At 39.0% G+C, this 18,538-nt stretch overlaps 2 protein-coding genes across 2 annotated transcripts in view; both read left to right on the top strand.

Annotated features, from left to right (window-relative positions):
- Window positions 1-18,538, top strand: part of LOC110064011 (proprotein convertase subtilisin/kexin type 4-like) — a 93,846-nt gene that overhangs the window by 64,785 nt on the left and 10,523 nt on the right. Inside the window, exon 14 of the mRNA XM_089275883.1 lies at window positions 2,189-2,362. Coding sequence (XP_089132009.1) covers window positions 2,189-2,362 — 174 coding nt within the window. The remainder of the gene's footprint in view (window positions 1-2,188; window positions 2,363-18,538) is intronic.
- On the top strand, window positions 7,889-17,542 carry LOC149100919 (uncharacterized). Its single transcript, XM_089276033.1, has 5 exons — window positions 7,889-11,679; window positions 12,452-12,501; window positions 12,851-12,901; window positions 12,996-13,103; window positions 13,588-17,542. The coding sequence occupies exons 1-5, from the start codon at window positions 11,604-11,606 to the stop codon at window positions 16,225-16,227; spliced, it is 2,925 nt and encodes a 974-aa protein (XP_089132159.1). The 5' UTR covers window positions 7,889-11,603; the 3' UTR covers window positions 16,228-17,542.

The following is an 18,538-nucleotide window of genomic DNA, read 5'->3' on the forward strand; positions in this document are numbered from 1 at the left end:
ATTCTAATTCAGTTCCGCTGAGCAATCAAACAAGATCTGCGGACCGCCGTGGAAACAGTGTGAACTTGAGAACTTGAAATTTAGCTACAAACACTTATTTCAGCAATTTATACTGATAAGAATTTCGCTTAAGTAAGTGTACAAAATATTTGGAATAAGGAAGGATCTTACTAAAATTTTTAGGCGTGATTTAATCGTTTTCTCCGGCAAACATCAAGGGTAATTTTCACTGATCCCAAATCGACTGTTCTAGCATAAAGCAAGCTAAGATCAATAGAAATACGATTGAAACAATTATGTGATTGGGGAGAATAATTTTAATGTTCTTTATTCTCGTTTATCTATCGTGAGTACAGTACGCTTCTTCGTGTTTTATCTACAGCTAGAACATTTGTCAGCAGTTGTGCACCGCGCCTAATGTGACTCTTCGCGATCGCTCTATTATGTTTACTTTTTGTGGAATGTCTGTTTTCTAATTTCCTTCTCCAAAATTAGTAAAAAAAAAAAATCTGCAATTAAAACACAGGAAACAGGTTTGGCTTGCAGAAAGATCAGGTTTGCGTGACAGGAACCCATTTTGATGTTCATAAAAAGAAGCCTTTTCGAAAACGAGCGGCGAGTGATCGGCGTTTACATGACAGTGTTTATCTATTCATTAATTTTTTTTCCCGCCGTTTGTTGGTTTTGAAAAACAATAAAACAGAACTTCACAGTTATATAGCGCTTCCATGCAAACGCCTTCAAACTGTTAAAAAAACAACAACAGCAACAACAATTATGTTTACGTGGGTTTCTGGAGCCAGCGGGCTGCTTCTCGCCGTGTTTCTCTCCAATTCCTCCTTTAGCTCCTCAACGCGCCACTCTATTCTTGCTCGTGAGAGCCGAAATCGTTCAATGACTTCCCAGTCAGCCACATATCGGCTAGAGAGGGGCGTCTTTGAAACAGAAAAGTCCGCCCCCGGCTGCCATTTTGTTTGGTTTTGCAACATTTGTGACTCCCCGGTAACTTAACGGGAGGTCACGATCTCCCGTAAGTTACCGGAAAAATTAACGGGATTGAAAATAACTGGAGCTTCGAGAAACACCCGAAAAGTTTATGGGGACTTACCGGGTGACTTTCCGGGCCCGATAATTTACCGGGTCTTTCGAGAAACAGGCCCCAGGTCTTTTTTCTCTTGTCTTAATGAGCATTGTCAGAAAAGGGAGTTCAAACTGTTTATGTGCCTGAGCTCGGTGACACAAAATGATGGCAACTGTTATAATAATATTTTTGTAGATTTCATGGTGCACAGTAAAACCGCAAATTGAATTAGACTTTGAGGAAGGACATTGGTTCATATCAAAGAATTTTTGGTCAAGCAACGCTTACTCTTAGTGTAAGAAAAAATGACCATACATTACTCAAAAACTGACAAACCTTTCCTTTAATTGATCAATCTGTGTGTGTAATGTAGTCAGTTTTATTATTGAAAGGTAGGTAACTCTCATCAATGACACAACAGACTTTATGTGAGTGATTTGTAAAGAAAAGCACAAATACCGTTGTCAGTTTTAAACTTTTTATTTAACATATATTCAGACTTTTAAACTACAGACAACCCCTTTGACTAGGACTGAAGCAAAAGATCATCATACTGTCAAGTCTTTGGTCCCATTACATTCTGTATTTTATACCATGCCATAGAAAATACAGCCAATCAGAATACGAGAAAGCCGTGTATACTGGACGATATTTCAGGTATTTCATCCAACCTCCCTACCCAGCGCTGCATTGATTGTGTTGGCCACTGTATTCTCTATAGCCATGGTATAAAATAGTAATGCAACACTTTCACATAGTATATACCACAGAGCACCCAACTTGTCACTTGTATTTTCACGGCATATACACGAGCCAAGTGTGTATATCGTGAAAATACAAGTGACAAGATGGTCCCTAATATTGTATCTGCACACCGTGTTACTCTTTTTCTGTATTTCTTTTCCATTAGCACTTATTAAGTGTGTAATGAACCTTAGAATGAAGAGCAATTTTGGAATTAAATTGCTATTTTTAGCAACTCAACTCTAATGTAGGATCATAAAAATGTGGGAGTTACACCCTAAGTGTTACTTCTGATTGGCAGAAATGAGGCTTATTATATCTACTGAAAACTGCTTGATTTTTTTTTTCATTCTTTTATTGAAGGAGTGCTGTTTGACTGGTCTCTGATAATATTTGGTACAGCTACAGATCCACTTAAAGGCAACCCACATGTTTCAATTCCGGTAAAGATACCGCAAAAAATGCCTGAAACAACGACCCCACAAGTGACAATGTTTACATCAACGAATAAAAAGGATAAACAACTCATTTTTACAGGTAAGGCAATTGTATACTTAAGAGCCACTGCTTGTAAAAACCGAGGAATCCTGCGTCAGGATTGAAAATTCTAATTTGCTTTTATTGTGTCAAAAAGACCCTGTCAATTTTTGTTTTTTGATAAAAGCATGAAACTTCCCACAAATGACAGGCAACAGCTACTTCACAATTCTGGATATAGAGACATCCGTAACAATTCATGTGATGAGAATAAACCGGGTTTTTTTACAAATGCTGACGTCAGCATTTTTCTCTTGATTTGTTGAGTGTAGATTAACTACAATTTGCTATTTGGTGTATTTTATCATGTGTTAAACACTCAAATGTTAATAGAATGTGTTATTTAAAGTGTCACTAATACCAAAAGTAATGTTAAAAAAATGCTTATTGAGCATTTTTATTGTTACATTTCTCGTCTATTTTCCAATTTTTTACTTCGTTTTTTAGCATAACTTCTGGCGACCTGAAGATGTCTGTTGGCATTCGTTTTTTGTTAACATTCATAAATGGATGTTTTCAGAAACACTTGTTTATGCCATGCAAAGCTTACAGTGCTGTCTGATGCATACATATACACACCTATTGCGACTTTCCTATTGGTGGCAGTCTCCGCCACAGGCGCACAGGGCAATACTCTGAAGGTTTGCCTTTGTACACTTGCACAACCCTCTACACGCCTTCTGACAGAAGCAGTGGATTAGCTCGTAGCAGCTTTGCTGAGCTTGTGGCAAAGTTGTCCAGACTGGTTTCCATTGGGCGTCTCTCTCCCATCCCCACTCAGCTGGACTTGGAAGTTCTGGTAGTGCAAGGTGTACTTGGCTTTAGACATGGACCCCTTAATATGAAGCTCGGAGGGTATGCTCCTTCATAGCTGCAGGGGTTGGAGAAATTCTATCCAGGCTACGAGAATTCTTACAGAACAGTTGTTGCCGAACCTAGGCAACAGATCTCAGCTCGCTTCCTCTATTATAGAGCAATACCACGAATCTTTCAATGTTTCTTGTACAGACATCCGATAGCTCACTGGGTGCACTAGCGATTTCCAGGAGTGAGTTGGTAATGTCAGCAAACACATTTCATGTGTCCCACGCATTCTTTCCTTTTTCCAGCAAAGAACGTCACGGTGTCACAGCCTGTGACCGCGTGGAATACCGGCAAAGTTTGCCTCTTCTGTGGACAAGTGACCGGACAATTTCATGGATTGAGAAATATCTAAACAGCTTTCCCGTGCCAAAAGCAAGCCAGACTTCTTTGTGAGGAATTCTCTGCATCTGCAAGACAGCCAGAACGAAGACATCTGTATCGATTGTCCTTATCATGATTCGTTGGTGTTACTTGACAGCATCGAGAACATGTAAAAACATTCAATTGTCCGCTTCTTTGTGGTTGCATGGCTAAAGGCCTTCTAGACTCTCTCTTATTGTATTGCTCACTACTTGCGTGCCATTTGTACTGTACACGTCTTTGCCTAAAGCGTCGATGTTTCCTACCTCCTGAGCGCAGTCGGAAAAGCTCAGTCTTATTATCATCAATGCGCAAAAAACTCTTCCAGTTCGATGGAATTTTCACTGTTGGCGCAACACGCCGACGAGCTCCACAGCCTCTCTTCTCTCTTGTACCTGTCTTCGTGCTGTCTGGTTTGTAAGTGTCCCATGCAAAATCTATTCTCTGTGCTGACTGTAACTGTCCTTGAACGTATGGTACAAAAACTGTTTGGAGGAAGTCCTTGAATGTACTTGGTGTTTTTGGATGGAGCGTCTGCACTACTACAGTTCCGTCGAATATTTCACACCCACTTGTGGGCATAATGCAGAAGCTTCTATCGAACCGTGGAGACATGAAACAAGGTCTGCTTTGTTTCCTCGCCCAAGTTTACCATGCTGGGATAATGATGGAGGCCTTGGCTGGTTTTCGTGTCGGAACGTCTTGAAGATCATCTCTCGAGATTTGCACGCAATATAAATCCTGGAAACAGTGAGCAGTCGTCCTTTAAGGTAACAACTTGGGCTTGTTTCTTTGAAACATCTTTCGTAGTGGGTTGGCTAAATATCGGAAGTTTGTTTCGCTTGATTGGATCGGTGATTGGCCTTGCGGGCTCGATCATTTTTTCTGAGACGAATGCTTTGAACTGATCCTGGCCTATTTTCTTGATGTTCTTTATGGATTCGACTACTTCCACGGCATGATGTCTTTTGTATCAATTGCAAGCAAGTCAGCGCTATCCTCTTTAAAAGGATTACCCAGTTCTTCTATCACATTGACGAGATTATCAACATTCTTCAAAAAGGTATTTTGCACTGATAGTATCTGCTTGTGATGTTTGGTAGACATCTTCTCTGATGGTAACTGCTCTTCATACTCAGTTACCGTCCTCGCAATTTCTGGCTTTCCGATCATCCAACGTCGTAAGGCACTAGGGTTTTCAGTTAGTCCAACGGCGCTACTGTCACCCTTGAGGAGGCGTGGTCCATGGCAATTGCATGTGTTGACTTGCGACCTGCAAAAGCACCAGAAGGGAACTTTTTGTACACACGTGGGTGAGATGTCTGCAGTGTTCTCATATCACCAACGTGAACTGAGAGTCACCTTGCGTAGTTAACGTGGTGTAGAGCAAACATCCATGTCATTAGAGCTGTGACTGATTCTACGTACGACCTGAAGTTTCCTTCCCTGATTGATCTCACTATCTCGAAGGTGAGCATTTCTAACTCCAACACTTGTGACCAGAAAGCGAACTAAGGCTGAATGGAAACCATCTTGGAACACCATTCACGGAACTCCAAGCTTGCCTCTGATGTTGATGACACGGCTGCCGTTTAGTCGTGGTATGCTGACTGCTACAGAACATATAAGGCAGCAGCTGTAATCTCATGTGCACATCTTGCTTTAGCAAGATGACTTTATTTCAAGAATGATTCTGCTGTACCAGCATTCGCTATGTCCGCATTTACAAGCGCATTTACCCACCCACTTCCATCCAGAAACTCCCTGAGAGCTTTGAATGCTGCCCTCCCCCAGACATAACAACATGTCTATCTTCGCCATGTGTTTCAGGCATGTTCCTCTGTATCCAGACTATAAGATGCAACCTTTAATTTTTTCGTAGTTACATAATTAATTAATTATTTATTTATTTATTTATTTATTCATTCATTTATTTATTTATTTATTTATTTATTTATTTATTTATTTATTTAACCCGGTCAACCGCACAAACAAGATACGCTTGGTGAATTTTGTGTGTGTTTGTTTTTTGAATGAGCTACCTGTGGTACGCCCACTCTTTGCTGGCGTATTTGTCAGTAAACAATAGAATCCGACACCTTGCTGATTTTCTTTCGTGTTCCAGCGAACGAAAACGATACCTTCTCGATCATTTTTCGTGTTCCCACGTTAATAGTCGAAGGAGCCAGCGAACGAACCCAATCTCTTGCCGACATTTTTTCGCGTTCCCTCGTCGTGTCACATGGCCGAAAACCAGTGTGATGTTGTTCTTTGACTTATTAGGCGTCTGTGGTGAGGTAAAAGACTCCATTTACCATGTTTTTGTACTATTTTGAAGAAGTAACCAGGCACAGCATTCGGGCAATGTTTTCATTGTTTCAGTGTAAGGATGTTTTCATGTTTTTTAGCATTGGGAACAGAATTTTCGAAAGGAAAACGGTCGGCCGACCGCTACGGTGTGTGAATCACAACTGCAATGGCCGACTGGTCTGTGCAGCAGAACGTATTTTACGAACTATTCAATGTGCAGGGTAAAGTTATTCATGGGGCTCTTTGAAGGCTACTCGGTTCCCACCACAACGTTCATATTTAAACAGCACAAACTCTAATTGTTGTTATGTTCTAATTCACTACGTTCAAACGAACGTAAATTATTTACCACTTAAATATCTGCAAAACAGGTACAACGAAGCATGGGTGGATCGCATGCGGACCCTAACACTTTTATTACCCTTTTTTTAAAGATGCATTTCAAGAGAATAATATAATGGACCATGAACTAAATTCCTAGATATTTTGTTACTTGTAATCGGCTACACTGTGGTTCTAATACGTACATGTCCTTAGCCTCGTCTCTTTTCCAGCGTCCGTTAAGCAACCTCTCAGAAACGTTATGCGAGAGGTCGTTACTAACAACAGAGGTTACAGCCCGACCTGAACGTAAACTATGGAGGCCGTAATCTTTGGGATCGTAGCCCACAAAGCATCCTTGAATATCTCCCTACAACGGGTATAAGATAATTTGCCATTCCTAAGGGTATACCTTAACTTCTTCTTCGTGATGGCCTGAACAAGGGCAACTGACTAGGTAGGTCAATATCGCCTACTTGGATATAACTATGCAATACCGCAACAGGACAATCATTACTCTCTAACTTAGAAATATACACATTGTTTACCAGATAAGCATTTATTCGATTTCACACGATTTTATGAACCAAACTTTTAAACGATGCCCTAACAATCCAAGTGTCCTCGATATTCGAAAATGTCCAAGCCGAAGATTAGAATTAAACTTATTTAGCGAACGAAAACAAGGCTAAGTTATGAACTAATATATGCGAAAAATGTACGATTGCAAATCAAACACAAAAGGTTTACGTAACGCAGAAAAGTCTTCAAACACACTTATGCACGCAATTGTCTCCTGTTCATTCTCCCCCTCATTGATATGCCCTAGCATGTCAATACAACGATAAGGCCGACGATAAGGGGACTGTCCTTATAATTGAAACATTTCTAAACTGTCCAGAAATCTCTTTAAGTCTTCATCTTCATCATCATCATTTTCTCCGAGCACGTTCAACACATTTCAAGCTGGCATAACTTGGTAATAGGTCTAAGGAGTTTTTCTTTTCTCACTTGAACTTTGGCGACCCTTACGTGTCCATCTTTGCCTGGATAAACGTCGACAATTTGACCAAGAGGACAGTGTCCTCGTGGTGTCTTAGGTGACATGACTAACACAACGTCATCAACTTCAATGTCTCGCTCAACAGTTAACCACTTTCTTTTGACTTTGAGAGCGGGTAACCACTCCCGAATCCAACGATGCCAGAAATGTCTAACTAGTTCCTGGACTCTTCTCCACCTTTTCTGTGGGTTGAATGTGGTCTCTACTGATTCTGGCGCAAACTGTCCTCCGACCTGACCAAAGAGGAAATGATTCGGCGTCAGTGGTACGTCATCTTCAGGATTAAATGATTGATAAGTCAGTGGTCTGGAGTTTAGAAGTGCCTCCGCTCCAGTGAATGCCGTCATTACCTCTTCATCTGTGATGTCTGCATTACCCAGGTTTGCGTAATCTGCTCACTTTGCACCCTTGATCATAATCTCATGGACACCTCCAAATGAGGTGCATGTGGGGGATTAAACTTCATTTAGTTCCTTGGTTTGCGGTCGACTTAGCAATCTTGTCTTGTTCAAGGTCTTTAACCAAATCGCGTAACTCCTTATTACCTCCAACGAAGTTACCTCCATTGCCGGATAACATCTCTCTTGGAAGCTCCCCCGCGATTGAGCATTCTGTAGAAAGCATTTGGGAACGAGTCTGTGTCAAGTACATAGGCCATTTCCAGATGGACTGCTCTGGATGCCAAGCAGGTAAACAAACACAAGTAACGTTTCTGTCGACGTGTCCTTCTTCCCTGCACAGTGATGAATGGTCCACCATATCCACAGCAGTCTGTGCGAACGCTCTCAAGGAAAATCGAAGTCTGATCTGTGGGAGGGGGGCCATAATTTGTTTTGCAGCTTTAGCTTTTCTTCTTTGGCGTTCGTTGTACTCCTTCTCCCATTCCCGAATTTCTTCACGACCAGAAATGATCCAGAAGCGTGTTGATAAAGCCACTAGCAATTAATTCGTTCCACCCGCGTGATTGTCTTTCTCGTGATAATGTTTGACAATTAGCTTCGTTACACAGTTCTTACGAGGCAGGATTATCGGAAAGCGAGCATCATGTGGTAGAAATTCTGCGTACTTAAGGCGTCCATCGCTTCTCATTTGGCCCTTCTCGTCCAGCCATGGTTGTAAGCCGAGCAACTCTCTCTTTTTTGATAACTCTCTTTGTCGCTGAAGTGCCAAATACTCGTCGGGATATGCCTTTCTTTGTGCACCCTTTACCACTTGGATCGTAACATCTTCGATTTCGTCTGCCTTTAATTCCTCTCTCTCTCTCTCTCTCTCTCTCTCTCTCTCTCTCTCTCTCTCTCTCTCTCTCTCTCTCTCTCTCTCTCTCTCTCTCTCTCTCTCTCTCTCTCTCTCTCTCTCTCTCTCTCTCTCTCTCTCTCTCTCTCTCTCTCTCTCTCTCTCTCTCTCTCTCTCTCTCTCTCTAGACGTAAAGTTTGCACTTTTGTAACCTTGTTGTCTCCATGCCTGCCAACTTTCTACTTCTAAATTTTTAAACTTTTTTTTACGTTCTTCAGTGGGCTACTAATGCGGTGATGCTAATATAAAAAGATCTTTGTGAATCGTTTAAACCTCAGTGATTTATTAACATTTTACCGTCTAAAAGGTTACAAAAGCGCCCTATGCAAGGGTAAGGGTTCTTTTTTGTTTTTTTTTTGTAAAAATTGTTGCAGTCGATGGGTAGATGGATGCATAAACTGTCCATTACCATTCTCTCGCTTACCCTCGTCAATTAAAAGTGGTTGTTTCGGCCTTCCAAAAATTTGTAGGCTGAACATTACACTTTCATGTCGAGTTCATGTTTCACGTTTTATGAAAACCCCTAAATTTGACAAACAAAAGTTCGAAACACAATTTCTCAGCCTCTATTAAACCAAATGTTACGAAATTTTCGGAGCAGTTACCTATATCACTGTACTTCTAAACCTATAAATTTCATCTTCTTCCGTTGAATTCTTGTTGGAAAAAAATGTCTTTCATATGTAGCCGGTATAGTACTTTTTGCGGGGTACCGAAGTGCCCGTTTTGCAAGATATTCCGTTGGCGAGAGATTCTTGGTTATTTTTAGTGAAACATCAAATGCTTCGGTGAGCAATAGGTGTTAGATGAAACCATTAATTGCCGAAAATTTCAACTCACTAGTGTAAAAGGAAACCGCACAGGAGCGAATCTTTATTCTTTTAACCCGCATTTAGGTACGCGGTATGGGGTAATGTATACCACATCGAAACATTTTGTGGCAACCTTACATCATCATCACTGCATTACTGTGATAAACAACTGAATACAGAAAGGATAAATCTTTGCTTTTATGGTTGGATGGTCAATTTTGGGCCTATTCTGCCAGACTTACAGACGAAATGGCTTTGAACTGTTTCCTTGCGTATATGGCATTTTTTTCTGCTTGAAAGGTCGATTTTTTCCACCTCTCTGAAAGGTAAGTTGAACCTTTTCCAGCAAGAGTAAGACACCAACAAGGCAGACAAATAGAAAATAAAAGAGAGCTGAGGAAAGTATGCGACAACAAATAATAATAGGTGAGGGGCTTCAAAAACAAATTATGAGCACGCGCAAAAATAAAATTCCCTCTTGTTGTACTTTTAATAAATGCAAATGAAAATCTTGAATTCTAGTACGTGAGATAATTCAAACGATTTTCATAAGCCCTTTTTATCTTGTTATTCATGGTACGTCTGCCTTGTTCTTACTTTTGCGTATACTGAGCACAATTGCAAGTTGGTCAATGTGATCACAACACTATTAATTAACACTGATATCGCAAGGGCCATTGTAAGCTGATGGCAATTCTACGAAGAAAATTAATGTGTATGGGCGGCAACATAAACGTGGAAAGAAATATCTTTTAAAAAATAAGGATTTTGTATTGTACTGTCATAAAGCGTTACACGACGGAAATTTTAGAACACGAGAAAAGTTTAGAAGACACTAGCCGCATGGAGTGTTTTCTATACTTCTCAAGTGTTCTCAAATAACAAGAGCGTTTTAGTGGCGGCAAAACACATGGCTTTTTATTACATTAATACTTTACTCACAATAATTCAATACATAAGTAAATAGTATGTACATTGAGAAATAAAATTAATTGAAAGTAAATAATATGTAAACTGAAAAAGAAAATTAATTGAAAGTATACAATCAATTGCGCATACCGAGGCCCTGAAAAGCACTCTGTCGAATATAAGAGGACTAACAAACCGACTACACAATAATTATTCCAGAAGAGCTTGTGTTGGGAAATAGAAACACAGAGTTGTTAAGAAAAAAGATTATTTCAAACACTGAAAGTCGTACCGCTGATAAAGTTTCAAAACCCGGCGCAAAAAAAGAAAATAATCAAGTTGGCTGATCTACCGCACAAAGCCTTGGGATGTCCTAACTACCAAGATCTAATATTCGGTGCTACATGTATTGTACCCATATACATAATGACGATTTCTTTTAAGTTTCCTTCATTTAGCATGACACTTCCTGCTGAGCGAGGTAGAGATCTGCACTGTTGGTGAAAAAATATACATATATAGCTATAGCTGTTTTAAAGAGGGCGTTATCTCTGACACCCACACCCTACCTGGGCCGTAAAGTTTTAGGTGCGTGGCTAACGTAAGGCATTGCAGGTACTCATCATTAATAACATACAAAAATTATGAAATGAATACGTTATCTTTTTAGTAGAATAGTATGTATATATTAAGTATTAAGCCTAAAAAAGGAAAACTAATTTTTAAACCCTTGGTATTATTTTGCAAATCTTGACCCGTTACAGTGGTACATGGCACATGGCAGTGTCATTGAGTATTTTGTAGCGTTCTGAGTTTATCTTGAACGGGCATAGATAGTATGCCTAGAATCTTCTACAAGATAAGGTGGTCACGTGTTCGAGGTGACGTAAGCTTATGCCATTTGTTTGGAGAGCTTTCACATTTGAGCCTTTCTATGGGTATTTCTGAAAGAATCTAAGACGAAGCGGTTTTCATTGAGTTAATTATTTATTCGGCTGTTACTTACAATGACCACGCTGTTTTGCAATAATTTTAATCCAAAAACGAGAATTTGCTTTAAAATATCAAAAATATGTAAAAATATTGCAACGAAAACGAAGTCTGAGGGTACCCATGGGGAGGCTCAGTTTTGTTCCGCCAAAAAACTAAATAATATATCAATAAAAAAAATAAATAAATAAACAGCAACAACAACAAAAAAGGTAAATAAATAAATTTGTTATCCCAATTTCTGGAACGAAAATGCTGCTTTTTTTTCCGGAATAATTGCAAAAAAACAACAACAAACAAATGGTCTGCCACGAGAATCATGGGAAGGTTACGTAAGCTCTTGTCATCCACGTGCAGTCTGCCTGCGGTGAAGAGACAAGCATCAGTTGTTGAAGGTAAGCGTCTTTTGTAAAGATCAATGTACTAACCGTAATCTATAACTTAAATATCAATTCTAGTATTAAATGATATATGTCTTGTTTTTCGTTAAGCGATCTAAACTGTGTCGTGTCGGCTAAATTACCGGAAATATTCAATCTGCGAATATGAAAATTGATACCGATTTGGTATATTCATGGCTGTCGCGATCGCTCTCACCTGTCGAGAATAAAACCGTAGGAGATGGCTGTTCTCACCTTTCGAAAAAGAAAAACCTTAGGAGTTTTTCGTTCGAAGAAATTGTAAGTTGGAAATACTAATATACACTCGATCGGCAAATACATTCACTCCTGTAGTGCTATTTTAGTTTTGAGCGAGCAATTGCAAAGATAAAAATTGATGTCGGCTTAGTTTATTATGGTTCGCTGTCGATTATTGCGATCACTCTTGTCTGCCGAAAAATAAAGTGACAAGTCAAGCGATCCAAAATATAATTTGGATTGATATCACGCAGTTATTTTTAGCGATGGTAAACTCAGTTAATGTGATCGTTGTCAGATAGACTTATGTAAGAATGCGTGACCTCATTTGCGTGACTAGGGAACAAAAAATAATATTTTAAAGCCTTCCGAAATGATATTTATTTTTCTTCCATTTCAGTTTCTCGTTTAAGCACAAATAAACCCGAATTTCTTGTCACTGGTATTAAAACTAATGTCAAGATTTGATGTTTTAAAATAAATTCTTATCTTACTTTTTGCTAATATGCTTCCTATTCTTTCTACATAGGTAGTAAAATGTCTATTCAATGGCTTAATGCAGACATGGGGGAGTTAAATGTAAGTATTTTCAAGACACGCGAGCGTCTCAATAAAGAAAAGATCTCCTACATTTAAAAGTTAAAACTCTGTTCCCAGGTCCTATCATCCCCAGGAAAAGTAGCTGAATGTACTCCTTATGCAATACACCCCACCCACTACTACAGGTGGCAGGAGACTACCATTAATCTACGTGATATGCTACTGTATAGGTACAATGTTTATGCTGCACAAATTTCTAATTCTTTCAAGGAATACATGCCCTTGAACAATAAGTGCCAGATTTTTCATCTCCAGACTGAGCCCACACCCCCACACAACCCCACAAATTTAAATACTGTTTACTTATGAAGGCTTTTTCTTTCTTTAGACTAAAGAATTTGTGGAACAACTTCATGATGATACTGAGGCTGACAGTTCTGTAAGTTTTCTTAAACAAAAACATGTTACTGCAACATGGTGTTTTTGTTGTACACTTACAGTAATGAAAAAATGTATTTATCTTATCTGCCTAGGATGACAGCAGTGGTGCTGATACTACTTATCAGCCAGTGTGTGACGATAATAGCTCTTCAGAGGAGGATATAGAGACTAAGAATGAATCGTCAGACTCTTTAATTGAGGTCAGTATCAATCACCAGGATACATTGTACGTTACGTGGCTCAGCATAGTATTTCTGTTTGTTATTGGCAGGATGTCAGATACTTAAGTGATTTTATTACATTTAATTTTTTAAACAAAACTGACCAACATTCGATTGATAATTTTCAAAGAATGATAATTTACATAATTAATATATTTATTGAAATGATTGGAGAAATGCACACTGGAACCAAGTCTTCCTCTTAGTGATAAAACAGAGGCTGCTTCTTTGAGCCCTGGACTAGATGACAATTTGAAAAGCAATTTACCAAAAAAAAACATATACAATAAAATACAATACTTAAGAGAGACACGTGATAAAGCCAACAATTTTTTTTTCAAACAAGCTTTAGTTAATGCATGACTAAAATCTGTAAGATCTTGTTTAACAATGAGCTAGTTTGTTGTTATGCTAAAGTTATTTGCAATATTCAAAATTCCATATTTTCGTTATTCTTGCTTAGTTATCTGAGAAAGCCCCTGCTTTGGTGAAATTGTGGACCCCAAACTTGTGCAGGGAAGAGGATACAGATGAGTCAGACTACTCTATGGGGGATGATGAATCAGCTTGTGAAGAAAATGATGAGTCAGGAAGTGAACCAGATGAAAGCAATTCAGAATCTCAGGATAAAGGAATAGTCCAAGATAAATCAGGTGATGTTGATGAACAGAAAATCAGCAAATCTAAAGAGAGCACATGTAAGCCAAAATGCAAATTACCTAGGATTAAAAGGGAGTGCCCTGTGCCGTACTGTGGCAAGACTGTTGTACACATCCCAAGGCATTTAGTAAATGTACATGGGTGGCCTAAACATCAAGCACGTGCAGCAGTCGCACGTTTCAATTTGCGTAAGAAGTACACATTTTCAAGTTCAGAATGTGCATCCTCTGGAAATAGGAAAAAGAAAACAAGTGATGAAAAGAATGAGAAGAAGAATCACAAGGACTATCACAAAAAGAGAGTTTGTCCATTAGTGGGGTGTTCATCAGTGGTTAAAAGACTCTCCGCACATTTACAGAATGTCCATGGATTCAGTCCAAAATCTGACAAGACCGTCTATAGAAGTCTGTTGAGAAAAGCACTCAAACAGCCCAAGAGGCCCCATTCAGTTCAACTGATTGAAAAAAGAGCTGCACAACTGGGGAAAAATATGGTTAAATCAGGTGAGCCTTTTGCAGTGGAGATTGAAAGTATCTCTAGTGATGACCGTGGTTTCAATGATTCTGAACAGTGTGATGACTCACATAAACTACATGGTGTTAAACGAGAAAGAAGTGATGAAGAGGAGGAAGGCTGGGAAGAATTAAATGATGGTACACTTGAAGAGTCTGATACTGCTAACTGTGTTTATGTGGATTTAACAGAAGATTCTGATGGGAATAGTGGGATCGATTGTGAAGAGGGTGATCCTGAATCAATTCTCCAACTTTCCAAATGGCTACAGTCACCAGATGGTGGTAAAAAAGATGTGAAAACTGCCAAACAACACGTATCACAGATTAAGAACATCTTGTCTGTTATTGATGAGAAGAAAAGGTTGGCATCTCTTCTTGACATCACTCTACTGAAGAATAAGTTTGTAGCCTATGCCGAAGAGAAATATGTCCCTGAAACAATCAAATCATATCTCATGAGCTTAAGGCACTTTTACAGCTATGTGTTAGCAGAAAAACCAGAGGAAATTACAGCAAGTAATGAAGTGGTCACACAGTTAATGGAAAAGGTGAAGAGATGGTCTACTTCCTATAAAAGATCCAGCCTGAAAAGGAAATGGGAGAAAATGGAAGAGGACAGAATTGAGCTAGTCACACCTGATAAAATTCAAGAGTTTGAAAAGAGTCAGGCTTCCAGAGATGCTGTCATTTTGCTGGGACAGCTGAGTGGAGCGCACAACATCGAGATCACCCAAAGTAACTACACTCTTGTCAGGGACTTCCTTCTTGTGCAGATTTCAATTGACAATGCAAACAGGGCAGGAGTACTGTCAAACATAACTGTGAAGGAATTTCAGCAAGGCTACAAAGAAGGTGATAGATTCATTATCAATGTGATGAATCATAAAACTTTCCATGTCCATGGCCCTGCCCAAGTTGTCCTAACAAGCAATTTGCATAATTGGATAAGTGTCTTCATCAAGGAAGTGAGAGCAAAGGTCCCTAATGTTGGAGCTGAGAACAAGATACCATTATTTCTGTCTTGGAATGGAAAGAAGCTCCAATCAAGCCAAATTAGCAAAGCCATCCAGTCAGTCTGGAAGAAAGCAGGAATCTCAGGATCCATCCACAGCACTCTCTTAAGGAAAGGTGCAGTGACAACATGCCATAACAGCCACAAGGAGATAAGCAGCAACCTTGCAGACTTGATGGCACACAAAGAAGACACAGCAAAGAGGTATTACCGTTTGACAGAAAAGGGTAAATCATCTGTTAAAGCTTCTCAGCAACTTCATGCAGTAATGAGGAAGAAAGGCCAGGAAGGTGGTGCCAAGGAAAAGGGCAAGAAACTACTTGAAGTAGATGGCGAAGAGCAAGCTGGTGTACAGCAGAGTGAAGGGAAATCTGGGAGTCCATCTAGAGTACCATGGAGTAGAGTGGCAGTTGGTGAAATTCAAAAGCTATTTCAAAGTGAAATACAAGAGAGAAGCATAAGCCTTGACTGTGTAAAAGAAAGGATTACAAGAAGTGAAATCCTAAAAACCAAAGATCCTAAACGAGTTTATGACCGTGTTCGAGCTGAGTGGCGGTTTCCTGACACTGACAAAAACACAGTTAACGTTGTGTCTCCACCAACAGAAAGAGAGAAACTGAATGATAAAGTGGATCGTATGTTTAGAGGAGAAGCTGATGAAGGGGCATCTAGTGACATTGTACCACCCACATCACTGACATCAAGGGCAAAGGCACTTTTCACTGAGGAGCAAGTAAGAACATTAGTAAGATTATGTGATGATATGATTGGAAATAGCCCAATTTCAGGGAAAGAAATTCTTAAGAGACTTTCCAATGATGCCCAAGGAAAGAGCACTTTAACAACACTGACCTTAAGCCAAATTGTTAATCGTGTTAAATATGAGCGAAGACAAAGAAGAGAAAAACAAAAGTAATCCTAGTCAAGTTGAGTGGATAGAGTCTAGCATTTTGGTGGTAGATTTATTCTTATACTAGTCATTATTGCACTACGGAATGCCTTCTTTCTGTCTACTGCTCAGACCTCTGTCATGCAGTGACAAAGAGCAAGACAAAGACAACTTTCAAGGCTAGTATGTTATTTACATGACAGTTGTTTCAGTTTAGTTAAACACTTTACTCCACAAACTACACAACTAGTTTGTGTACCCTAATGCAAACATGAGCGGGTTTAAAAAAAAATGAAAGCTTTCGTTGTGAACTTGAGCTACAAGCTTTGCATTATTTAGTGCTTTTGGACTCATGATCACCCTTGTGTTTGCATCAGATGTTCGTGACGTAATGTTTTAATTAACTCTTCAAGTCCCCAGATTGATCAGAATTTAAATTTGCTTAGTAGTATAAATGCACTTTTCATGATCAAGCATAAAGGTCACAAGAATGTTAAGGTACAACAGTCACCAAAAATCAATACAATGCTTGTATTGTCTACATGTATTTAAATACGACCTTTCTGAATTACATGCAGTGCCATCAGAAATGTATGGGGATCACTGGGGTTTGGAGGGTTAAGATCTTAAAAATGAACCCTTTCCAGCTAATGATCACATGGTACAAAGTATTACCTTGCTGGAGGGCTAGGTTAGCCAAGCTATGCTCTGGGACATCCAAAACAAAGAAAAGTTAAGCACAACTGGTTGAAATCCCTTTTTTTGCTGTCCCATGCCATCTCAGTGCATAAGCTAGCTCTCCATTTTGTATCATGTGACCATTAGCTGCAAAGGGCCCATTGCAAAATGGATTCAAGTTACATGCAACATATTTGCTTTGTCTGTACTGCTGAGATGCCAGAAATTGAACTTCATTTTTTAAAACTATTTTGTCATTGCAGTTTATTAATACAGCAGTACTAGATGTTGTGTTTTTAAAGAGTTGCTGTTTTTCCTGTTGTATCAAGTTTTTAAAGGGTTATGATTAGTTGTGACTATCCTTTCGAAGTTGTTGTTAATGGCCATCTTTTGTTTACCAACTGCATACTGAATGTGCAAATAAATCTAATTTTCATGATATGAACAACAGAACGATTTTAAACATTCAGTCTGTAGTTGTTAAAAAAGAAAAAAAAAGTGCAACACCAATTTTTTGGTATCGATTTCAAGAGTTTTGTATATCCTTTAAATGAACAAAAATGAAATTTTTATTAATTAATGATTGACAATTAAATAGTTTGTTGGGTTAGTTTGTAACTAATGAATGACTGACAATTAAATTTCTTGTTGAGTTAGTTTGTAACGTTGTTTGCTGACATTCACTGAGTTGCATGTTACCCACCACTGCTGTGATATAGCCCTGCAAGGCAGGCAAGGGGTTGAAAGTTATCATAACTCCTTGGGGGTCAGCGGGACATGATACACCACAATATTGTCAAAAGCTAGAGTTTTAAACAAGGTATTTCCTGCTCTTTCATCTTCTCAAAGTAGGGGTTGCAACCCCTTCAGCCTTGCACTTGTCTTGTGGGTCCCGATTTCTCCCTACTTATTATCATGCATCTCTTTCAATTTAAGTTGTGAGAATTTGATAGTACATCAACAGAATATCCCCAAGTTGATGCTTGTGTTACTCTTATACAGCAGTTGTATGTTACTGTTAAAGGAACAAATTGTTTCGAATACAAGGCCGGCTACTTTGATATCCCCTTTCAAAAGCACACAGTCTTTTGAGGTCAATTGTGAGTTTTCATCTCTGTCAAATCTATATCTTGAATTCCCTGTTAAGGTAAAGAGTATGAACAAGTTACTTTCTTTGCAACCAGGTACACAAGAAATTCTACAAATGAGAGAACATTGAGTTTTTGAGGGAGTGTTGTGCAACTTTCAAAAAAGCTTTTGGCCATAAATAAACTTTTTTTTTTTCAAAAAAAATTGCCCAACCCCTCCAAAATTTAATGGTCCATTCCTAAAAACTGGTAAGACTGTCATTTAAGGGGTTGCATTTGCTGTAAAGCAATAGAAGTGTTTGCGGAAAAATTCTCAGTTTAAGTAGAAGTTAAGGTTTCCATTATATCGCACATTTTCAACATTACCAAAGTACAACAAAAAAACTTTAAAATTTAAAAAGAAATGAAAGGGACTTAAGTGCCCTTTTTGTTACAAAAGTGCCTTACTATGTTACAAAAGTGCCTTAGAACGTTACGAAAGTGCCTTACGAAAGTTACCAAAGTGCCTCATGAGGTTACAAAAGTGCCTTGTAGGTGACCAAAGTGCCCTATGGGTTACGAAAGTGCCCCTT

Source organism: Orbicella faveolata, unplaced genomic scaffold (genome assembly GCF_042242905.1).
Source record: "Orbicella faveolata isolate gen_17 unplaced genomic scaffold, um_ofav_v1 contig_4, whole genome shotgun sequence".
NCBI classification, from domain to species: domain Eukaryota; kingdom Metazoa; phylum Cnidaria; class Anthozoa; order Scleractinia; family Merulinidae; genus Orbicella; species Orbicella faveolata.